The sequence below is a fragment of the Narcine bancroftii genome, chromosome 4, assembly GCF_036971445.1.
Source record: "Narcine bancroftii isolate sNarBan1 chromosome 4, sNarBan1.hap1, whole genome shotgun sequence".
Lineage (NCBI taxonomy): Eukaryota > Metazoa > Chordata > Chondrichthyes > Torpediniformes > Narcinidae > Narcine > Narcine bancroftii.
The window spans coordinates 102,748,715-102,768,400 of record NC_091472.1 but is presented as its reverse complement, the minus strand read 5'-3'; the positions used below and the strand labels follow the sequence as shown (position 1 = coordinate 102,768,400).

Sequence of the window (19,686 nt, the reverse complement as noted above, 5' to 3'; positions counted from 1 at the left end):
TCATGTAATATGACACTATTTATTACAATGACAAAAAATTAAATCTTGAATCATAGGTGCAAGAACTTCTTACTAAAGCTTACTTTTACGAGAAGTTATGAATATTCATCAGAATAATATGAACCGAAAACACGTGAATGAATATAGAATTGAGTGCATTATATTTTACAAAGCTTTAAGCACATGACAATCACCCCTCTACCTTTCGTTGCATCACCTTCATGCTTGGCCACAATACCATCATAAAAATAATTTATACAATGCAAAAAGTAGCAGATCGAACATAGATCCCTGCAGAACTCCCCTAGCTGGCAGCCAGCCAAAAAAGGGATCCTCTATTCCCTCTCTTTGCCTTCTGCCTGTCAGCCAATTTTCTCCCTTCACCGGTACCTTTCCCAAATATGGGGTCCTATATTTTAGCTGCCTCATGTGGGGCACCTTGTCAAAGGCCTTCTGAAAATCCAAGTAAACATCCACTGACCCTCTTTTGACCCTCCCTGCTCATTACTTCCTTGAAAAATTTTTAAACAGATTTGTCAGTCAAGATCTCCTCTGACTTGGGTCTATTTTATTTTGTACTTTCAAGTACCCCAAAATCTCATCCTTAATAATGGACTCTTGAAGCTTGCCAACTATTGAAATGGGCTAGCCACCCCTGAATTTCCTGTCTTTTGCCCCTCTCCCTTCTTAAAGAGTGGAAAACATTTGCAATGCTCCAGTCCTTTGGAACCAGTCCTAACTCTTGCAATCCCTGAAAGATCGCTGCTCATGCATTCACAATCTCTTCAGCGACATCTTTCAGAACCTTGGGGTGTAGTCCATCTGGTCCAAGTGTTTTGTCTACCTTCAGCTTCCCGAGCACCTTCTCCTTTGTAATAGCAACAACGGTCATTTCTGTCCCCTGACACTCGAATATCTGGCATGTCACTGGTGCCTTCCACAGTGAAGACTCATGTACAATACCTATTCTGTTTATCTGCCATTTCTTTGTTCCCCATTTCCAATTCTGCAGCATCATTTTTCTCTTTTACTCTTCATATATCTGCAAAAACTTTTGGTATCCTTTTTACGTTATTGACTAGCTTACCTTCATATTTCTTCTTTTTCCCCTTTTTGCTCTTTTATTGCCTTCTGTTGGCTTTTGAAAAATCCCCCACCATCTGGCTTCCTGCTAATTTTTTCCCCACTGTGTACCCTCTCTTTTGCTTTTATGCTACCGTTGACTTCCCTTGTCTGTCATGGATGCCTCATCTTCCCTTGAGAATACTGCCTCTTCTTTAGGATGAAATTATTCTGCATCTTCTGAATTATTCCTAGAAACTCCCATCATTGATGCTCTACCGTCTTTCCTGCTGGGGTTCCCTTCCAATCAACTTTGGCCAGATCCTCTCTCAATTATCTATCAATACCTTTTTACTCAAATATAATATGAACATTTCTCCCTTTCAAACACCAGGGATAATCAGAGTGATCACTGCCTTTGCAATTCCACCAACAAGGATTCTAAATCCACTGATCCCATGGCCCTACTTGTCAAAAATTTGATTTCACTTTTTACCAATAGAGCACCTCACTCCCTCTGTTCACCCGCTTGTCTTTCCAGTAGGATTTGTATCCTTGGATGCTTAGTTCCCAGCAGTGATCCATCTTCAGTCACGTCTCCATTACAATCACAACACTGCATCTGCTAATCTCTAACCACACTTTATTCTCATCTACCTTGATTTGTTCACTACGTGCATTTAAATACAGCACCTTCCATCCAGTGTTCACCACCCTTCTCACATTTGTCTCTGCATTGCCCAAGCTTAAATTTTTTGCCATTTCTCAACTTAATATACTGGTGACCTGAATAACCTGTCCGATATTTTCCTTTCCATTCAACAATCCACCCATTGCTATTCAGTTTAAAGCCTGTCCAGAGCCCTAGTTATTGATTTGCAGAACCCTCCCATCAGAACAGCTCCCTCCTTCCCCAATATTGGAGCCAATGTCCCACCAATTCAAACCACTTTTCCCACACACTCTTTAAGCACACATTTAACTCCCTAATCTTACTGACCTGTGCCAAATTTGCACATGGTCCAGGTAGCAATCCAGAGATTGCGATCTTTCAAGTTCGGCTTTTTAATTTTGCCCAAAGGTACTCAAATTTCCTCAGCAGAACCTCTTTCCTAGTTCTACCCATGTCCTTGGTCCCCACATGGACCACAACAATTGGATCTTTCCCTGTCTACTCCAAATTCCTCTGAAGGTCATTGGGCAGCCAAAAGCCTTCAAGAATCTCAACCCTTGTGACAAGGAATAGTGTCCATTCCCAATTATACTTCCCCATTTGACTACTTTTGCCTGAGCTCATAAATTTCCCATTCTGTTGCCATGACACCACATATTTTTCATAGACAAAATATTTATCCAGTTTCCTTTTGAAAATTATAACTAAATTTGTTTCCACCATCCTTTCAGTCCGTGTGTTCCAGATCTTCTATATTTTTGGTAAGTATCGAAATTTTTGTCAGAGATTTGCATACATGTCCAATAAATAGAGGAAGGACTTACTAGAAGTGCTTTATGTTAAAGGAATTCCAAGATGAAAATAACACAGCTGCAGATGAAGTACTCTCTCCACACATTTTTAAAGGAGAGTGCATATTAAATTACTCAGAAATACACTTGAATCCCATGTGATAACAAATAGTGGTTCAGCACTAAATACAAGACAACCTAATTTTTATTAAAAGGACAAAGTTTCAGGGAGGAGTAAAATATTCAGCCACAACTATGTGAACATTATGGAGACTTTGAAAGTGCAATTGCTTCATTTCCTTCAACTCAGTGGTAGCATGCTCAACACTGGATTCAAGCTCCATTCCAGAATCTGGAGCACAAAATCTCACCTACTCATGTGCCACATCATCATTCTGGTGAGAGGCTTCTCAAAGGGGCAAAGTCTTGTTTAAACAGGAATGTCCTTAAATGTTATTTAATGTCAATCTTCCCTGTTGACCCCAAATTCACCTCTTCTCTTTGAAGAGAGTTCTGTGAGAGCCTTTCTCACTGAACCCATCTGCACTTCGTGCTACACTCAAGCTCTATGACCAGGTACTCACCCAGACTTGCTTCTACAGTCACGTGTCCTTCCTGGCAACTTGTCTCCATCGCCATCTTGTGCCATATGGTTTCTACCTCCGTTACCAGGCCTCCACGTTTGGCCCCCACAAGGATCTTGGGTACCTGCACTGCATTGTCTCTTGTTCTCTTTGCTTCTCTCGCCATATCCAACCAATCATCATAGCCTCCATGCGTAGAATCCAGTGGATCCTCGCGTCTTGCTACCACAGCTCCGAACCTCAATCAATAACTCTTGCCATGGACCTCTCCTATCTTCCATCAGAACCACACATTCAAATGCCAGTTCTATATTCACCTGATGTCAATCGAGGATCATGACCTTGCCTCCCTAGTCTGCAGCTCGAGTCACCTCAGACGCAGTTCTCCACCTCGGCCCTGACAGCCCTTATGGCCAACAGGACTGAATCTCTGACACAGGTTTCCACTTCAGCCCTGGCGCCCTATAGGATCAAACCTCCAACATTTTTCTCCACTTTTACCCCGGTGGTCGACAGAACCAAACACCTCCGATGCAGATCTCCACCTTGACCCCATCGGCCTACAGGAACAAAGCTCTGATGCGATCTCCACCTCAGCCCCGGTAGCCTACATGACCAAGCCTCTGATGCAGTTCTCCACCTTGACACCAGTGGCCTACAGGACCAAACCTTTGACATGGGTCTCCACCTCAGCAGCCTGCAGAATTGGCCTCCATTGCGAACTCCCACCCCTGCCCCAGCAGCCTACAGGACTAAGCCTCCAAAACAAACATTCACTCTCGCTCCAGCGGCCTAGAAGACCCATCCTCTATCACAAACTCTCACCTTGGCCCCTTTCACACCCCCAACCTTCCCTTCCTCCATTAGATCCCTCCGACCCTGCACCCAATCACCCTAACACCCACTCCTACCCCTGCCTTGTCTTTACTATCCCCTTTAACTTTCACCTTTCAGAGACAGAACATTCAGCAGAGGGCTCATTCTCATCTCCCTTCACCCACACGTCATCAAGTTCTGTGCATGCTATGATGCCGAACTCTTCTTCTGTTGGCTCTGTCTCCGTGCCTATTTCTACAACCAGGATCCTCTACACCCCCCCACCCCACACCGAATAAACCTTCTTCCTCTTTGTGGACACCACATTCCAACCTTCAGCCCACTTTGGATCTTTACATTTCCAAATACCTCTGAGACATCAACTATCTCGACTTTACCACTCCCCTCACTTAATTTATTCCCAACCCCTCAGAACACTCTGCTTTCCACTCTCTCCACACCAATCCCAAACTATCAAACACACAGACAAGGGTGGCACTGTTGTGGACTGGCACACTGACCACTATCTGGCTGAAACTAGAGACAACTCTCAGATACCTTCTCTTTCTTACCCCACCAAACCCCATCAAACTACTGCTCCCAGATGAAGTCTTCCATGCAAGATCATCTGAGATTTCCTTCCTCAAAAAATGTGGCTTCCCTCTACTACCATCAACTCAGGCCTCACACCACTGGACACACCTTTCTCTCTGTAACTCCTTCATCTATTCCTTCCTTCCCACCACCCTCAGCATCTAAGCCTGTGACTGCAGGAAGTGCTGCACGTGGCCATGCCTCCTCCGTCACAACTGTTTTAGGGCCTCAAACAGTCTTTTCAAGTGAAGCAACACTTAATTCGTAAATCTGCAGGAGTCATCCACTACATCTGGTGCTCCTGGTGTGGTCTGCTCTACCGGAGAGATGAGACAGACTGGGAGATTGCTTCATTCAGCTCCTTAGCTCTGTCTAGTGGCAACCCATTTCAATTCCCTGCCCCATTTCCCATGCTGACATGTCTGTTCATGGCCTCATGCACTGCCAAACATGCAAATTGGAGGAACAACGCCTCCCTACAACCAGATGGCATTAACACAGACTTATCCAGTTTCCATTAGCCCACTTCCCATCCTTCAGCTCTGCACTCAGGCAGCAACACCCTCCAACAATCAATTCTTACCGTTCCTCTTCTGTCCTATCTATGTTCAATTATCATCTTTTGTCTGTGGTCTATGCTTCTTCCCCTGCCATTTCTTCCCTTCTCCTGCAGATTTTGTTTAAATATAAAACGCACAGGCGCCTGTCTGCTTTTTTTTCTACTCACATACCTTGAAGAAGGGGCTCTTCTTCCAAAAGGTTCACATTCTCACTCACAGACTGACATACAGAGGATCAGCAGATCCTTTTATGCCGAACTGTCTGGCTACAGACGGAATGGACTTCTAAAATCTCCTGTTCTCCATCACAAACGTCTTAGGCAACAGAAAGTGGGAAAGATGGACCAATAAATTACCCTGGGGGAGCTAATGGACCTCATCTATTCTTTTGGGTCGAGTCAAACTCCTGGAAGCAACAGCTTACCTCTATGGGACTGGGTGAGGCCGGACCTGCTGGAAGTATACAACTCCATGCCCCTGGCAAGCAGCATGTCAGACTCCACGAAGAAGAGCATCATCACCCTCATCTTCAAACAGAAGGGGGAGAAGGAGGATATCAGGATTTGGAGACCCATATCATTGGTAAATGTGTACTACAAAATCCTGTCCAAAGCCATTGTCAATTGAGTCAAGTCTGTCCTAGGGCAGGTGATCCACCCAGATCAAATCTGCACGATTTCAGACAGAAAAATCTCTGACAGCCTCGTGCTGCTCAGGTATACCATCGCCTATGTGCAGGACAGGGGGTGGACACCTACCTAGTCAATGTAGACCAGGAGAAGGCTTTTGACGAAATATCACACACGTACATGACAGAGATGGGCTTAGGTGAGGGAATCCGGAATTGGATTAAACTGCTCTACACGAACATCTGTTGAGCAGTCTAATTCAATAGGTGGGAAACAGACAGCTTCCCCATCAAGTTTGGAGTCAGGCCGGGTTGCCGGTTTTCTCCTGTTTACTTGTATGCTGCAAAGAGCCCTTTGGTGAATCTATCAGGAATGATGAGGACATACAAGGAGTGATGTTGTCAGGTCGTGGAGGCATTCACATCAAAGCCTCTCTGTTCATGGACAACGTTGCCATCTTCTATTCAGCTACGTGATCAGTCCACAGACTGATCATCATCTGCGACTATTTTGAATCACCATTTAAGTGCCAGAGGAAATCAAAAGAGCATCAGTCCAATGCTCTTTAGTGAATGGCCTGACCAGTCTACCATCCCCTTCACAGTCTGATCTGACTATCTGAAGGTTCTGGGAATCTGGTTTGGAGGGGCTGAGGCATGCAACAAAAATTTAACAGAGCGGATTGCAGAGATCCACCAGAAATTGGGTCTGTAGACGTGGCACTCCCTTTCAAAACAAAGGGACCTGATTATCAGGTACGAAGTGCTCTCGGTGCAGGTGTGGCCCTTCCCCTGTGCCCTGGCAGTCACCAGAGCAATTTTCTAGTTCATATGGGCATTCAAAATAGAATGGGGCTGAACGGTCACCACGTACAAGTTGCCAGACAATGGAGTCAAGGGTGTACCCAACGTGGCTGTCATCCTGAAGACCACCTTTGAGTGTGGCTGCATCAGGCTGTGCGTCGAACCAAAGAATGAGGGCACCGTTCATCTATGTGCTGAGGTTCACCTGTCCCAGGTGTTGTGAACGATGGGCCTTGACCCACTGCTGTACAATGTCCCAGTCACCTGGACTTTGCCACATCTCCTATCTTTCATGGAAAAGTTTTTCTGGACAAACATATTTGATCACAAGGCTAACAGGTAGTGGTCAGCACAAAATGTCCTACAGACACGAAGAAACGAGGACTCGATGAACACAGTAGGTGGGTCCTGGAGCAGACCATCCAGGTTATCTGGCAGAATGGATCATCACAATGGTTCATAAACAAGCACCAGATTTTGGCCTGGGTAGCAGTGAGAGGAGCCCTCCCAGTCACATCCTTCCTGTACAACCAGAACATCAACTACAACACATGTTGTCCCTGGGAAGATAGCAGTGGAGTGGAAACCATTGCTCATCTCTTTACAGAATGTAGATTTAGTAAGTGTGTAGAGAAGGATGTAAGGGTCCTTGTCATGGTTCATCCCCAGCAGAAGTGTGACAGAGGGCTCTCTGATTTACAGGCTATTCCCAGTGGAACACAGTCAGACATCCAGAAATACTGGCAGACCATAGACTCGGTGAAAGACACACTTTGGTCTGCCTGAAACCTGATGGTCTTTCAACACATAGAGATGTCAATGAGGGAATGCATTATAGGCTGCAGGAGTACATGCTGAGGGACACACTGAGGCTTGGTGCAGCCAACACAAGGACTTTGTGGGGAAAGGACCACACTCTAGAGCAGGGGTGTCAAACTCAAATTCACGGAGGGCCAAAATTAAAAACTTGGACTAAGTCGAGGGCCGAACTAAATATTTATTGAAAATTTTCAACAACATCTGCATGTTTTCTCTTCTTTCAACATATGTAATGTTAAACTTTTTCTTATTAAAATAAATGTTTAATAATAGTTTTGGATAAACTCTTTCATTGTCATTGGCCCATTTCCTTTAGCGTCTGAAACCGTGGACATGACGAGTCAATGAGGGATGATTAAAGCAGTGGTCTTCAAACTTTTTCTTTCCACCCACAGACCACCTTAAGCAATCCTGCACCAATGGCACAGGGACGCGAGTGGAAAGAAAAAGGTTGAGAACTGTTGTACTGTGGTAACTCCACATCTGATTAGGTTAATTCTTAGGCAAGTGGTCAGAGAAGGACCCCCCCCACCCTAAGAAAGGCTTAAATCACAGGAACAAAATAAGCTTCCGTCTCACTGCTCCCAATCTTACACACAGTCCTGATGTGGAATGTGGGGTTGCAGCTCCACGTTCACCCGAGTTCAGGTGCTGTCTGTGTGGAGTTTGTACGCTCTCCCCTTGTCTTGGACCAACAGGTCGGTCGCCTGACGAAGGCACCAGAACCCCCCGTTGAAACGCCGGCGTCCGTGGCGGTGGAGGAATTGGCTGAGAAGAGCGCGTTGCTCCCACACCCCTCCCATAGTTGGAGAGGGATTAAACTGCGATCTCACGGCACCGGGCTCGTCTCCAAAAGGAGCAGGAGGCAGGGTCCGCCGCGCACGGAGCGAGGGGGAAGGCATTGCCAACGAGACGTTCGGTCCGGCGTCGCCACTGAAGCGCAGACCCAGCGAGGATGGTCCCCAATTCCAGCCGCGTCTGTGTGTCCGGGAGCCAGGCGGGCTGAGTGCGGCGCTCCGATCCCCGGGATTCGGGACTCTGAGATCCCTCCACACCTCCGGCGTCTTCATTTTCACCTTCAGTGTGCATGCACTATACTGGCGCGGCGGCCAGCGGGCCAACTCTAATATATATTTAATATGATCTTGCGGGCCAAATATAATTATATCGCGGGCCAGAGTTTGACATGTGTGCTCTAGAGCAATGGTTCTCAACCTTTTTCTTTCCACTTTTAAGTAATCCCAATGCCATTGGTGCTCTGTGATTAGTAAAGGATTGCTTATGTGATTGGGAAGGGAAGGTTGAGAATCACTGCTCTAGATCCGATTGTTACTGAAATATTTTGCGTGAGAAAAATTGTCATTGGCCCATTTCCTTTGGAGCTATGAAACTGTGCACGTAATGAGTCAATTAGGAACGATTAAAACAGTGGTTTTCAAACTCTTTCTTTCTACCCACATAACTTAAGCAATCCCTTACTAATCACAGAGTACCTATGGCATTGGAATTACTTAAAGTGGAAAGAAAAAGATTGAGAAACACTGCTCTAGAGTCCTTCCATTACAGAGTATTGAGAGAATGAGACCGAGGGGAAGCCCCTCAAACAGGGGGCGGCAGGGGAGTAATGACAAACCGCCACAGTGGTGGCAATGGTGCAAATGGAAATAATGTAATAATGTTCAATGATGGAAATACAGTATATGGATACGAAACTAAGGTTGTGAAGAGATTGAACTGTTCTCCTTTTGTAAATAATTTATTATGAATAAAGTCCATTTCTGGATGAAATAAATAACACCTCCACAACAATTAGACTATAATAATGAGCTAGGATGTCTGACTGGCAATTCAATTGCTGCTAATCATCTTCGACTGAGACTCGAAGGCAGCTGGATCAACAGACTTTGTTCCCATTTTCTGAACTGACAGCTGGAATCTTGCGGCCTTTGTTGCAGTAGGCATCCTCTTTCCGTCACCCAGACTCCTTGAAGATATTTCAGAATGGCATACCTGAAGCATCGCATCGTGAGAAGCTTCTGGTTGAGCAAGAACCCTGGGGGCAACAGGTTTTTTGGCTCAGTCATGGGCCAGAAGGGTCCATGAAAGAGGGCAGGGTAAATTTTACTCTAAGGATTCACCATGCTTAACATGCCAGTTGGAGTTGGGCTCTTTTCTAAATAAAAAATAGATCTCCCTTCATAACCACAACTCTCATTACCATTGTTATCAATAAAACTGCATCCATGACATCTTGAAAACAACAAAGATAAAATTCATTATACAAATTATTCAAGAATCATTTAAAAATTGGTTTCCATCCTGTTATCATAGGAAACAATTTTTTTTTATAATTACACCCTTCCCATCCCATTACTCCACCCCATTTCTACTTCAGTGTTCATCTTCCCAGTCTTCTTCCTTTTCCTAACCAATGAACAAATAAACCCCAATCCAACATCATATATCTACCTTCACTTGCTTGTCCTCTTCACCTAGTTTGCTGCACTCCTTTCTGTTTGCCATTCCCACCATATATTCCTCAGTTGTCTTGCTCCTGGACCTAAGCACCTTCTTGTATTAGAAGTCAGGTATTCCATTGCTTGTCCAGAAAATTGTAAAACCAAGGCAAGATGAGTATGTAGTGATGCTAATGTGTAGAGCTTTGGTTTCATTAGATGCGAATAATCTCTATACTATATAAAAGTGATTGAAAAGAGGACAACATTTTTCCACTAATATCCAAAAGAAGTCACTTCAAACATTTGACTGTCACTGTATATATTTAATGAGAAATATTTGTACATATTTTTGTTGATTATGGTTCATAGTGCAATTAATAAAACGTTACAAAATAAAACATTGAAAGGCCCTTTTTACAGAAAAGGAATGAACTCAATTTTCTTTGAAAAGTGAATCATTTCAAAAGTGTTGACACGGAAAATGTATTTCTACTTACTTGTGAAATTCAAAATTAAGGGCTATAAATACAAAATAGTCGGTCAAGGGTGGAAGAGGGAATTTGAGAAAAACTTCACAAACAGCAGCTAAAGTATGACACTTTCTCACAAAGTGATTGAAAGAAAGAGTAGCAAGGTGGTTAAGAAATATATGAAGTGTCTCCAAACAACACCATCAATTCCTGAAACAGTTCTTAAATGCACAAGCTTCTGACAGAGGAAAACTGACACTTTGGGGAGACCAGAGGAATAATGTTTGTCAACAATCCAAGTCACTTTTGGAACTTACTTCAGAAAAGATCCAGTTTTATTTGGGGTAGATTTCATAACCGTGCAAACAAGAAAAAGTTTTTAAAAATACCTTGTAAAGTTGAGGAAATGGACGTGTCTTGTATACAAGTAAGGTCGTTCTCCAATGCTGATATTGTTGATTAATTGCATCTGCAAAATTTAGAAAGAGTAAAGTTATGTCAGACATTCTTTAGCTCCAAGCCAAATGCTATGCTAATTTTCCCACAGCTTTTCCAAGGATAGCAGTGTCTTATCATGATCAAAAACACATTGGGAATGGAGCTGCAAACACAGGAGGCTCAACCATTGGTGGTTTCCTTCCTTCTCCAGCCCACTGGTCAAAATGTTGGATTATTCCACAGCTGCTGAATTCCTTGAGGCTTCTCCAAATGCATTATCTGAAGGAGTCCCACCTCCAACTTCCTCAATTCTAATCCTATGAACTTTCTGACCACACAACTTCTTTCCTGGTGCCCATTTCAGCTGTCATTGTCAGCTCCTCTCTCTTCAATCCATTTCTGCTTTTATTTTCTGCTTAGCAAATTCCAGTTTGGATTTTGTAGGGGCTATTTAACTCCTGCTCTCATCACAGTTTTGGACCAAATATGATCAAACAGCTAAATTCCAGAGGCAAGGTGAAAGGGACCATCCTTGACATCAACAAATTCTGGCAAAAGCAAAATAATGAGAAAAGTACTCTAATGGTTGAAGTTGTGCCATGGTTGGAGGAAGATGGTTGTGGAAGGTCAACTAGGCCACTGTAGTAGGAACTCCTCAAGGCAGTGTCCTCAGTCCAAGCCAATGACCTTATTAAAGTCAGAATCATAGATGCTTACTGAAAGAACAATTCTATTCACAAATTCTAATAAATTGAAGCAGTTGATGCCTTTTTGTCACAAGATCTGGACAACTGATAGATGGCATGAAACCTTTATACCACAAAAGAGCCAAACAACGATAATCTCCAGAGGGTAAGAATCTAACGACTGACTTGTGACATGTAATGCTACTACCACCATTGAGCTCCAATTATCCAGATTTAGCTGGATTGGTCCCCTAAATACAATGCCAACAAGAGTTGGACACCGTGATTTGCTGATACATACCATCACTAGGACAATACATCTCAGCTACCGAGCTTTAATCCTGTCCCTGACTCAGCTCCACTGCATCTGAAAGGTTCAACTAAGTTTTGTTGCTACTCCAGCTGGAATCCCTTGTTCCACTCTCATAAACTTGGTTGTATAAAACCATGTCCTAACAAGTCCTCACTCATCATCTCACATTTGCTGATTGACACTGGCTTATAGTGAAGCATTGCCTTCATTTTAGAAAAAAATCATCCTGGTTTTTAAATCTATGGTTTAGCTCCCTGTGACATGGAGGATTATCCAACAGGTTGGACAGGAAGCTAGTCAGAACAAAGAATTTTCCATGTTCTTGCATCTGCAGGGTTATCTGACCACCCAGCAGGAGGCAGATCGAAAGGCAGTTTCCCATGTCAAAAGACACCTTCCAATTGATCCCCCTCCCAACCCAATGTCACAGGGACCTACCTGGGCTAGCCCCCTAGCCAGCTGCAGGATTAAAAAACCCTGAGCTCCACTCCAGGTTTCAGGCTGTGGGTGATAGAAGGTGTGAGGTCTTTGTGGCATGCACCCAAGAGAGACTGTAGTGTCTCACTCATTGTAAATTCTTTGGCTTGGCTTCGCGGACGAAGATTTATGGAGGGGGTAAAAAGTCCACGTCAGCTGCAGGCTCGTTTGTGGCTGACAAGTCCGATGCGGGACAGGCAGACACGATTGCAGAGGTTGCAGGGGAAAATTGGTTGGTTGGGGTTGGGTGTTGGGTTTTTCCTCCTTTGCCTTTTGTCAGTGAGGTGGGCTCTGCGGTCTTCTTCAAAGGAGGTTGCTGCCCGCCAAACTGTGAGGCGCCAAGATGCACGGTTTGAGGCGTTATCAGCCCACTGGCGGTGGTCAATGTGGCAGGCACCAAGAGATTTCTTTAGGCAGTCCTTGTACCTTTTCTTTGGTGCACCTCTGTCACGGTGGCCAGTGGAGAGCTCGCCATATAACACGATCTTGGGAAGGCGATGGTCCTCCATTCTGGAGACGTGACCCATCCAGCGCAGCTGGATCTTCAGCAGCGTGGTCTCGATGCTGTCGACCTCTGCCATCTCGAGTACTTCGACGTTAGGGATGTAAGCGCTCCAATGAATGTTGAGGATGGAGCGGAGACAACGCTGGTGGAAGCGTTCTAGGAGCCGTAGGTGGTGCCGGTAGAGGACCCATGATTCGGAGCCGAACAGGAGTGTGGGTATGACAACGGCTCTGTATACGCTTATCTTTGTGAGGTTTTTCAGTTGGTTGTTTTTCCAGACTCTTTTGTGTAGTCTTCCAAAGGCGCTATTTGCCTTGGCGAGTCTGTTGTCTATCTCATTGTCGATCCTTGCATCTGATGAAATGGTGCAGCCAAGATAGGTAAACTGGTTGACCGTTTTGAGTTTTGTGTGCCCGATGGAGATGTGTGGGGGGCTGGTAGCCATGGTGGGGAGCTGGCTGATGGAGGACCTCAGTTTTCTTCAGGCTGACTTCCAGGCCAAACATTTTGGCAGTTTCCGCAAAGCAGGACATCAAGCGCTGAAGAGCTGGCTCTGAATGGGCAACTAAAGCGGCATCGTTTGCAAAGAATAGTTCACGGACAAGTTTCATTGTAAATTGCAGCTTAGTTAATTGGTGTGTTGTGCCTGCTAGTCAGGGAAGGGGTGGCAGGTAGTTTGTTTTAACCCTTGCTGTGCCATCTGGAGTTGTGATCATTAGTAGTCAACTTGTATCCGATGTGCATGATTTGTGTGTTACTGTTTTGCGAGTGTGTGCACATGCGGGTGCATATTACTCTCGCATGTAAATAAAACTCATTGTTTGGTATGGAATGTGCCCAGGATTGCCACCCTTCAAACTTGCTCCCCCATCACAATTGGTGCAGCAAGCAGGGTTCAAAGAACCAGAAAAACAGATTGTTGTGATGTGTGGGAACAGGGCTAACAAAAACGACTGTGTGTGTATGGGACAAAATCCCAGGGTGGACTGGAAGTAGTGCTGGGTTTGGCAACTTGATCAACCTGCTAGCAGACTACGGCAAGCCAGTGGACTGGTCAGATAGACGGAATCTATGAGGGGAGAAGACTGGGCAACATGTCCCTCCTCAAAGGATTGTTGTTCCTGGGAAACAAGGGGAGCCAGAGAGGTGTCTTTTGACTACTGGAACCATCCTGAGGCTCCAACATGAAGCCCTGGGGAGAAAGGATCAAGAAAATACCCATTTAAAAGGTGAGGTGGAAACACTGTAGTAGCATTGCACCATCATGGGACAAGTGGTCCGAGTCATGCAAAGGGGGAAAAAAAAACAGGTTTCCCATCATTCAAAAATATTTGTAATATTTTAAAACCATTAAGAATTAATGAAAGGAGAAAATCTTAAAAATTACTCCTTTAAAAACAAAATAGTTTTAAACATGTAAACTGACATAATTTTAAAAACTTTTATTTCCATAAATATATAGAAGTAGGCCATTCAGCCCATCAAGTCCACTCTGCCATTCCATCATGAGCTGATCCATTCTCATGCTCAGGCTCTATCCCCCTGCCTTCTCCCCATATCCTTTGACGCTCTGACTATTCAGATACCTATCTGTCTTAAATACACACAGCAACCTGAACTCCACAGCCACACAAGGCAGCAAAATTCAGATGTTAACCACTCTCTAACTAAAGAAATTCCTCCTCATCTGTTGAGTGCCCTTTAATTCTGAAGTTGTGCCCTCTTGTCCTTGACTTTGCCACATCTTCTCCGTCCAGGCCTTTCGAAATGCTTCTATGAAGTCCGCCCTCATTCTTCTGAGCTCCGAGCAGTACAGTCCAAGAGCTGTAAAACCTTTCTCGTATGCTGATCCCTCATTCCAAGAATTATGAGAATTTTCTCTGAACCCTATCCAGCATGCTCTTAAATATTTTTTGTTCAGTGGCACATGCATTTTTCTTTTCTGTCTCAGCTAGATTTAATTATATTCAATAACAACAATAAACTTTAAATTACATTTAATATTATGATCAAGAACTGGATTTTACAATCATTAAAAATTATTCAAATTGGAAACTACTTTGATGAATCAAATGGACTGTGGTGAGCAACCAATGATCAATATTCAACCAGGTTTTGCTTTGGTTACCAAAATTAAATAAGCTTCTCCTTGTCTTATAGCAGCCAGGAACATGGGAGATGCAGAGATCAATAACTTTTGTGGCAAGGGTAAAATCATAACTTGACTTACAAAGAAGCTTGCTCGAGGTCCTTCAACCATTGGATGTTCACAATGCATAGCTGAAAACTCTCCAGATGGGATGACCGTTTCATTGAACATCTTCCCTCTGCTTGTGGATCTAAACTCGAGCTTCCTGTTGTTAACCAATTCAACCTCCTCAACCATTCATGTAGTGACATCTCTCTCCTTGGCCTTATCTACTGTCAAAGCGATACCAAATCTAAACCTGAGGAACACTTCATATTCCTTCTGGGCAACCTTAAACCTATGGGCATGAACACAGAGCTTTCTGATTTTAGGTAATCCCCACATCTGATTCCATTTGTTTCCAACTCTTTACCTACTCCTGTACCCTTATCTTTCTCTCTACCTTTCTTGCCCCTGCTGCCACCGCTATCCCATCCCCCCTCCGACTAATGGTTTCTCCTCCTACCTGTCTTTCCATCTCTCCAACCTTTTGTCCTAACATCTATGGGCATCTCCCCCAGCTTCTCTCACCCTTGTATGTAATTTTACCTTTGTACCTTAAGTCATGATAAGATGATAAGGGTCCTGACTCCAAACATTAACTGACCGCTTTTTTTCATAGATCTGCCAAGTTCTTGCTCAAGATTCAGCTTCTGCAGCTTTAGTGTTTCTGCAGATTTGAGAACCATTAAAGATCTGAATAAATGGAAACTGCTGTAGCTAGAGCCTGCAGCCTCAAGGAACTCAGGGTCAGTGCAATGCAACTGCTTCTAGCTACGCTGAAATGAGGGATCAGCAGGTCCAAATGTCTGCCTGATTATCAGTGAGCTTAAAATCAAATTTATGACTGCCAGTTTTAAAAAGAACAAGCTCATCATGTCAGTTAGGCAAAGAATCTCATAAATATTGTTGCTGGCATGTATGACTCTTGCCAGTGCTTAGTTGCAATTAAGCAAAAACAACATCACCATCCTGGAGGTCAAGGGAGTTTTCTTCAGAAGATGCAAACTTGAGAATAGTGAAGCTCACCTGCTCATTTTTATTTAGCCTGGTTTTGTTGTGAATGTCTGAATTCATGAGGTTGAAATGGTTTCTCTCTGCAAGAACCCTCAAAAGCTGCACCACAGTCCGACTTCCACATTTTCCAACTCTGTTGTAAACCAGCTGGCTGGGGAAAGGCATCACCTGGTCAAAAGAAAAGTATGGCTAATTTAAAAGCTGTTCCAGGGTTAACTCAGCTATACTGATGATGGAGTAAAAATTTTGGAATTAGTGCTCTGGTGTAGTTTCATCTGCAGTCTAATTTTCATCTACTATAGGCACACACATACATAAAGATACACAAGGAGTGTTCACAAACACCCACCTAATGTACACGGTAGCAATGGCTACTCTGAGGGGGCACTCTTTCTCTGACTGTAAGGAGTGCCAGGCAATTTCTGCTGATGGCAAATCATTGTCTGCCTTACAGTAAACTAAAGGAAAATTTCATGTAATAATACATTTTCTGTTTTATTACATTATAATTAAAGTCTCTTGATCTTGAACAAACAGTGATAGATGAGACAAGTCCTTTCCATCAACACCCCATGTCTGCTGAGCTGAAGGAAGCCAGAAGTCCCTGAACACTCATTGCAACCAGATATTGTGAGGGATGCTAACAAATAAAAATATGAAAAATTCTTATCTGCCTGTCCTTTCACTGGATCATCCCTATCTCCTGCATTTGCGTTATCAGGGTTCCAAAGAACATTTTGAGGTACCAATGTCCTATTTCTCCTGATGCTCTGCCAAAAAATAAATGAATATTGCAAATCAAGTAAAAAAAATAAACTTGATCTCCAAGAACATGTCCTTCAGCATCATGTGTAACAGACCCATAGATCAACATTCAGAGAAGATGGGAAAAAAACTACAGATAAGATGGCCTTGTATTACTGGAACATATCTTTCCAGCCAAAATATAGTGTTCAAACTCTGTTCTCGTCAGTCTCAGCTAATGACGATTCAGCACTCAAATTCTGGGACAACAAGTCTGCAGTTATCTTCCACCACAAAAGATTAGCCACTCTTTCAGCAGGGATAATGTTGGATTATGTGGTCACACTGTAGTTTGGGCAATTTGTTAATCAACCACAAACCATTCTCTAGAAAAAAGGGATCATAAAAAGAATAATCCTTTACTACTGTTCAAGTTTAGGTCTTTTACAAGATTTTCCAGCATCAATTTCACCAGCATCATAAACCCAATGAAAGGCAGAAAGTTGCATAGTAAATGGGTTCAAAGTAGTTTTGGTTCAGTTTTATCAGAATTTCTGCAATTTAGTACACTACGGGACAAAGCAAAGAATAAAAATAAAACAAGAAAATAAAAAAAAAGAAAATATTAAAAAAAAAAAACAAGCTTACTTTATAATCAGTTCATACATGAAAAATGTTACCATAGATTTTCAGGTCCATTTATTTGACAAGTTCATGGATGAAAAAAATATCAGAGATCAGATATTTGATCTAAACTGAGTTATTCTACTCTGGGTAACGTTTTAAATAAATGATTGAAAAGTTGGGGTAGGGGTTTGTGTTCACAAAGTTATACAAGGCAATTATTGGAAGTTTTGCCAGTATAAACAGAGGAGACTTTTGATTATGCTGTGCAACTAGTATAGAGCCCAGTTTCAAAGAGTAGTTGTAACGTACAAAAATAAAATTAGGATTTTGGAAAGTGGGGAATTCAGTTAAAGTTGAAGGAAAAAAAGGTGCTGTGATGGCTTTCAGTGTGTTAAGTAGAAGTGAATCTGGATAATCAAGCTATCTTCTCTCTAAAATAGGGTTGTGGGTTTAACTATAAAATAGACTTGAATAGTTTTTAGTTAGACAATTTGATGTAATCACAATAAACACAAAGTTATCTGCATGAAACAACCTAGACAAAAACATAAAAAGAGACATAGGAAATAATACAATGCAAGGGAAGATAGTGATGGTAAGGTTAAAGAGTCTAAATAGATTAATAAGTTTTTCTCTGACTTTGGTTGAAATAAGTTAAACTGCTTCCACAGTAATACACAGTTTTATAGCAAAACAGAGGAACCGGAGGCAACTGTGCTTTAGCAGGATTAAGACTTTGAAAAGATTACACAGATTTAGCAACAGAAATTCAGGACTGTAACACTGCTGGCTGTAAATTATGAGAAAATACAAAATATTTTAATCTAATATATATTTGCGCATGTACGTTTGCTTGTCTGTTATCCATGGAAATCAATATGAAGCACTCTAGAAATCTCCAAGGAGGTTCAGTAGAGGTAACATTTGATGCTGAATGTCATGACCACCTTGAATTTAACCTTTAAGGTCATATGAATTTCAAAAGTGTTCTTTGACCAGCTTGCACTGACTTGTTACAGTGCTGTGCATCAATGTATATTCAGAATAAAAACAAGTAGCCAAATCCAGTTCAATATGGGTTCAAAAAAGCGAAGCAACATTGGCAGAAGCTCTTCACAAGCCTGTAGAACTAGACAAAGGAGAAAGCGAGAGACAGCAGAGGAATATCAGTTTCACCTTACTGTTGAGGCTTCCAGACAGGCAAAGTGTAGGCAGCAGGAAACAACAGTAGCGATGCACCTATCTCAGTGCTCAGGTCTCCAGACAGGCAAGGAGTAGGCAGCAGGAAACAGAACAGCGACATCAGGCCCACCTCAGTGCTCGGGCCTCCAGACAAACAAGGAGCAGGCAGCAGGAAACTGAGGAAAACCACCAAGCCCGAGTGTTTATTTCCTGGGCAATGCTGGGTATCCTGCTAGTATAAAATATATTAAAAAAGGAAACCTGACATGGCAAAACAGTAAAACATCAAGAAAAACAGTGCCAATGGAGAAAAAAGTCACAATTTAAAGGAAAACCAAAAAAATCCAATTGAAGATAACATAATAAAGGATCAGTCATACACTAACAGATGTGGTTCACAGACCAGAGGTTGGAGAAATTCTCCTCAAGCCAGCACACTGAGGCAACCATGAAGAAGGCACATCAACCTGGAGTATTATGTGCAGTTTTGGTCACCTTATCTAAGGAAGGATGTTCTTGCAATGGAGGGAGTGCAGAGGCGATTCACCAGGCTGATACCTGGAATGGCAGGAATGACTTATGAGGAAAGATTGCGCAAATTGGGATTGTACTCGCTGGAGTTTAGAAGATTGAGAGGGGATCTCATAGAGACATATAAAATTCTGGCAGGACTGGACAGAATGGATGCAGATGGGATGTTTCCAATGATGGGAAAATCCAGAACCCGGGGCCATGGTTTGAGGATAATAGGCAAACCATTTAGGACCGAGATGAGGAGGAATTTCTTTACCCAGAGGGTGGTGAATCTGTGGAATTCATTGCCACAGAGGGCAGTAGAGGCAGGTTCATTAAATATATTTAAGAGGGAATTAGATATATTTCTTCAGTATAAGGGTATTAAAGGTTACGGAGAGAAGGCGGGGACGGGGTACTGAACTTTAAGATCAGCCATGATCTCGTTGAATGGCAGAGCAGGCTCGAAGGATCGAATGACCTACTCCTGCTCCTATCTTCTATGTTTCTATGTTAATGCTTCCACATTTTAAGAAGTCTGAGGAGATTTGGCATATTGTCAAATACTCTATTGAACTTCTGCAAGCAAACTGTGGGAAGTTTACTGACTGATCACATCATGCTCTGATTTGGAAACTTGAATGCCCAGGAATGCAGAAGGCTGCAGAAAGTAGCAAATTACTAAAGACACCAGTGTGAAATGTTGACTCTTGAAGACAACCAACATCATGAGGGA

The 19,686-nt window shown here is 43.0% G+C and overlaps 1 protein-coding gene across 1 annotated transcript in view; it reads right to left on the bottom strand.

Moving 5' to 3' along the window:
- Positions 1-19,686, bottom strand: part of usta (uronyl 2-sulfotransferase a) — an 85,425-nt gene that overhangs the window by 25,395 nt on the left and 40,344 nt on the right. The window contains exons 3-4 of the mRNA XM_069932257.1: positions 15,897-16,052; positions 10,650-10,729 (exon numbers count right to left, since the gene is read on the bottom strand). Coding sequence (XP_069788358.1) covers positions 10,650-10,729; positions 15,897-16,052 — 236 coding nt within the window. The remainder of the gene's footprint in view (positions 1-10,649; positions 10,730-15,896; positions 16,053-19,686) is intronic.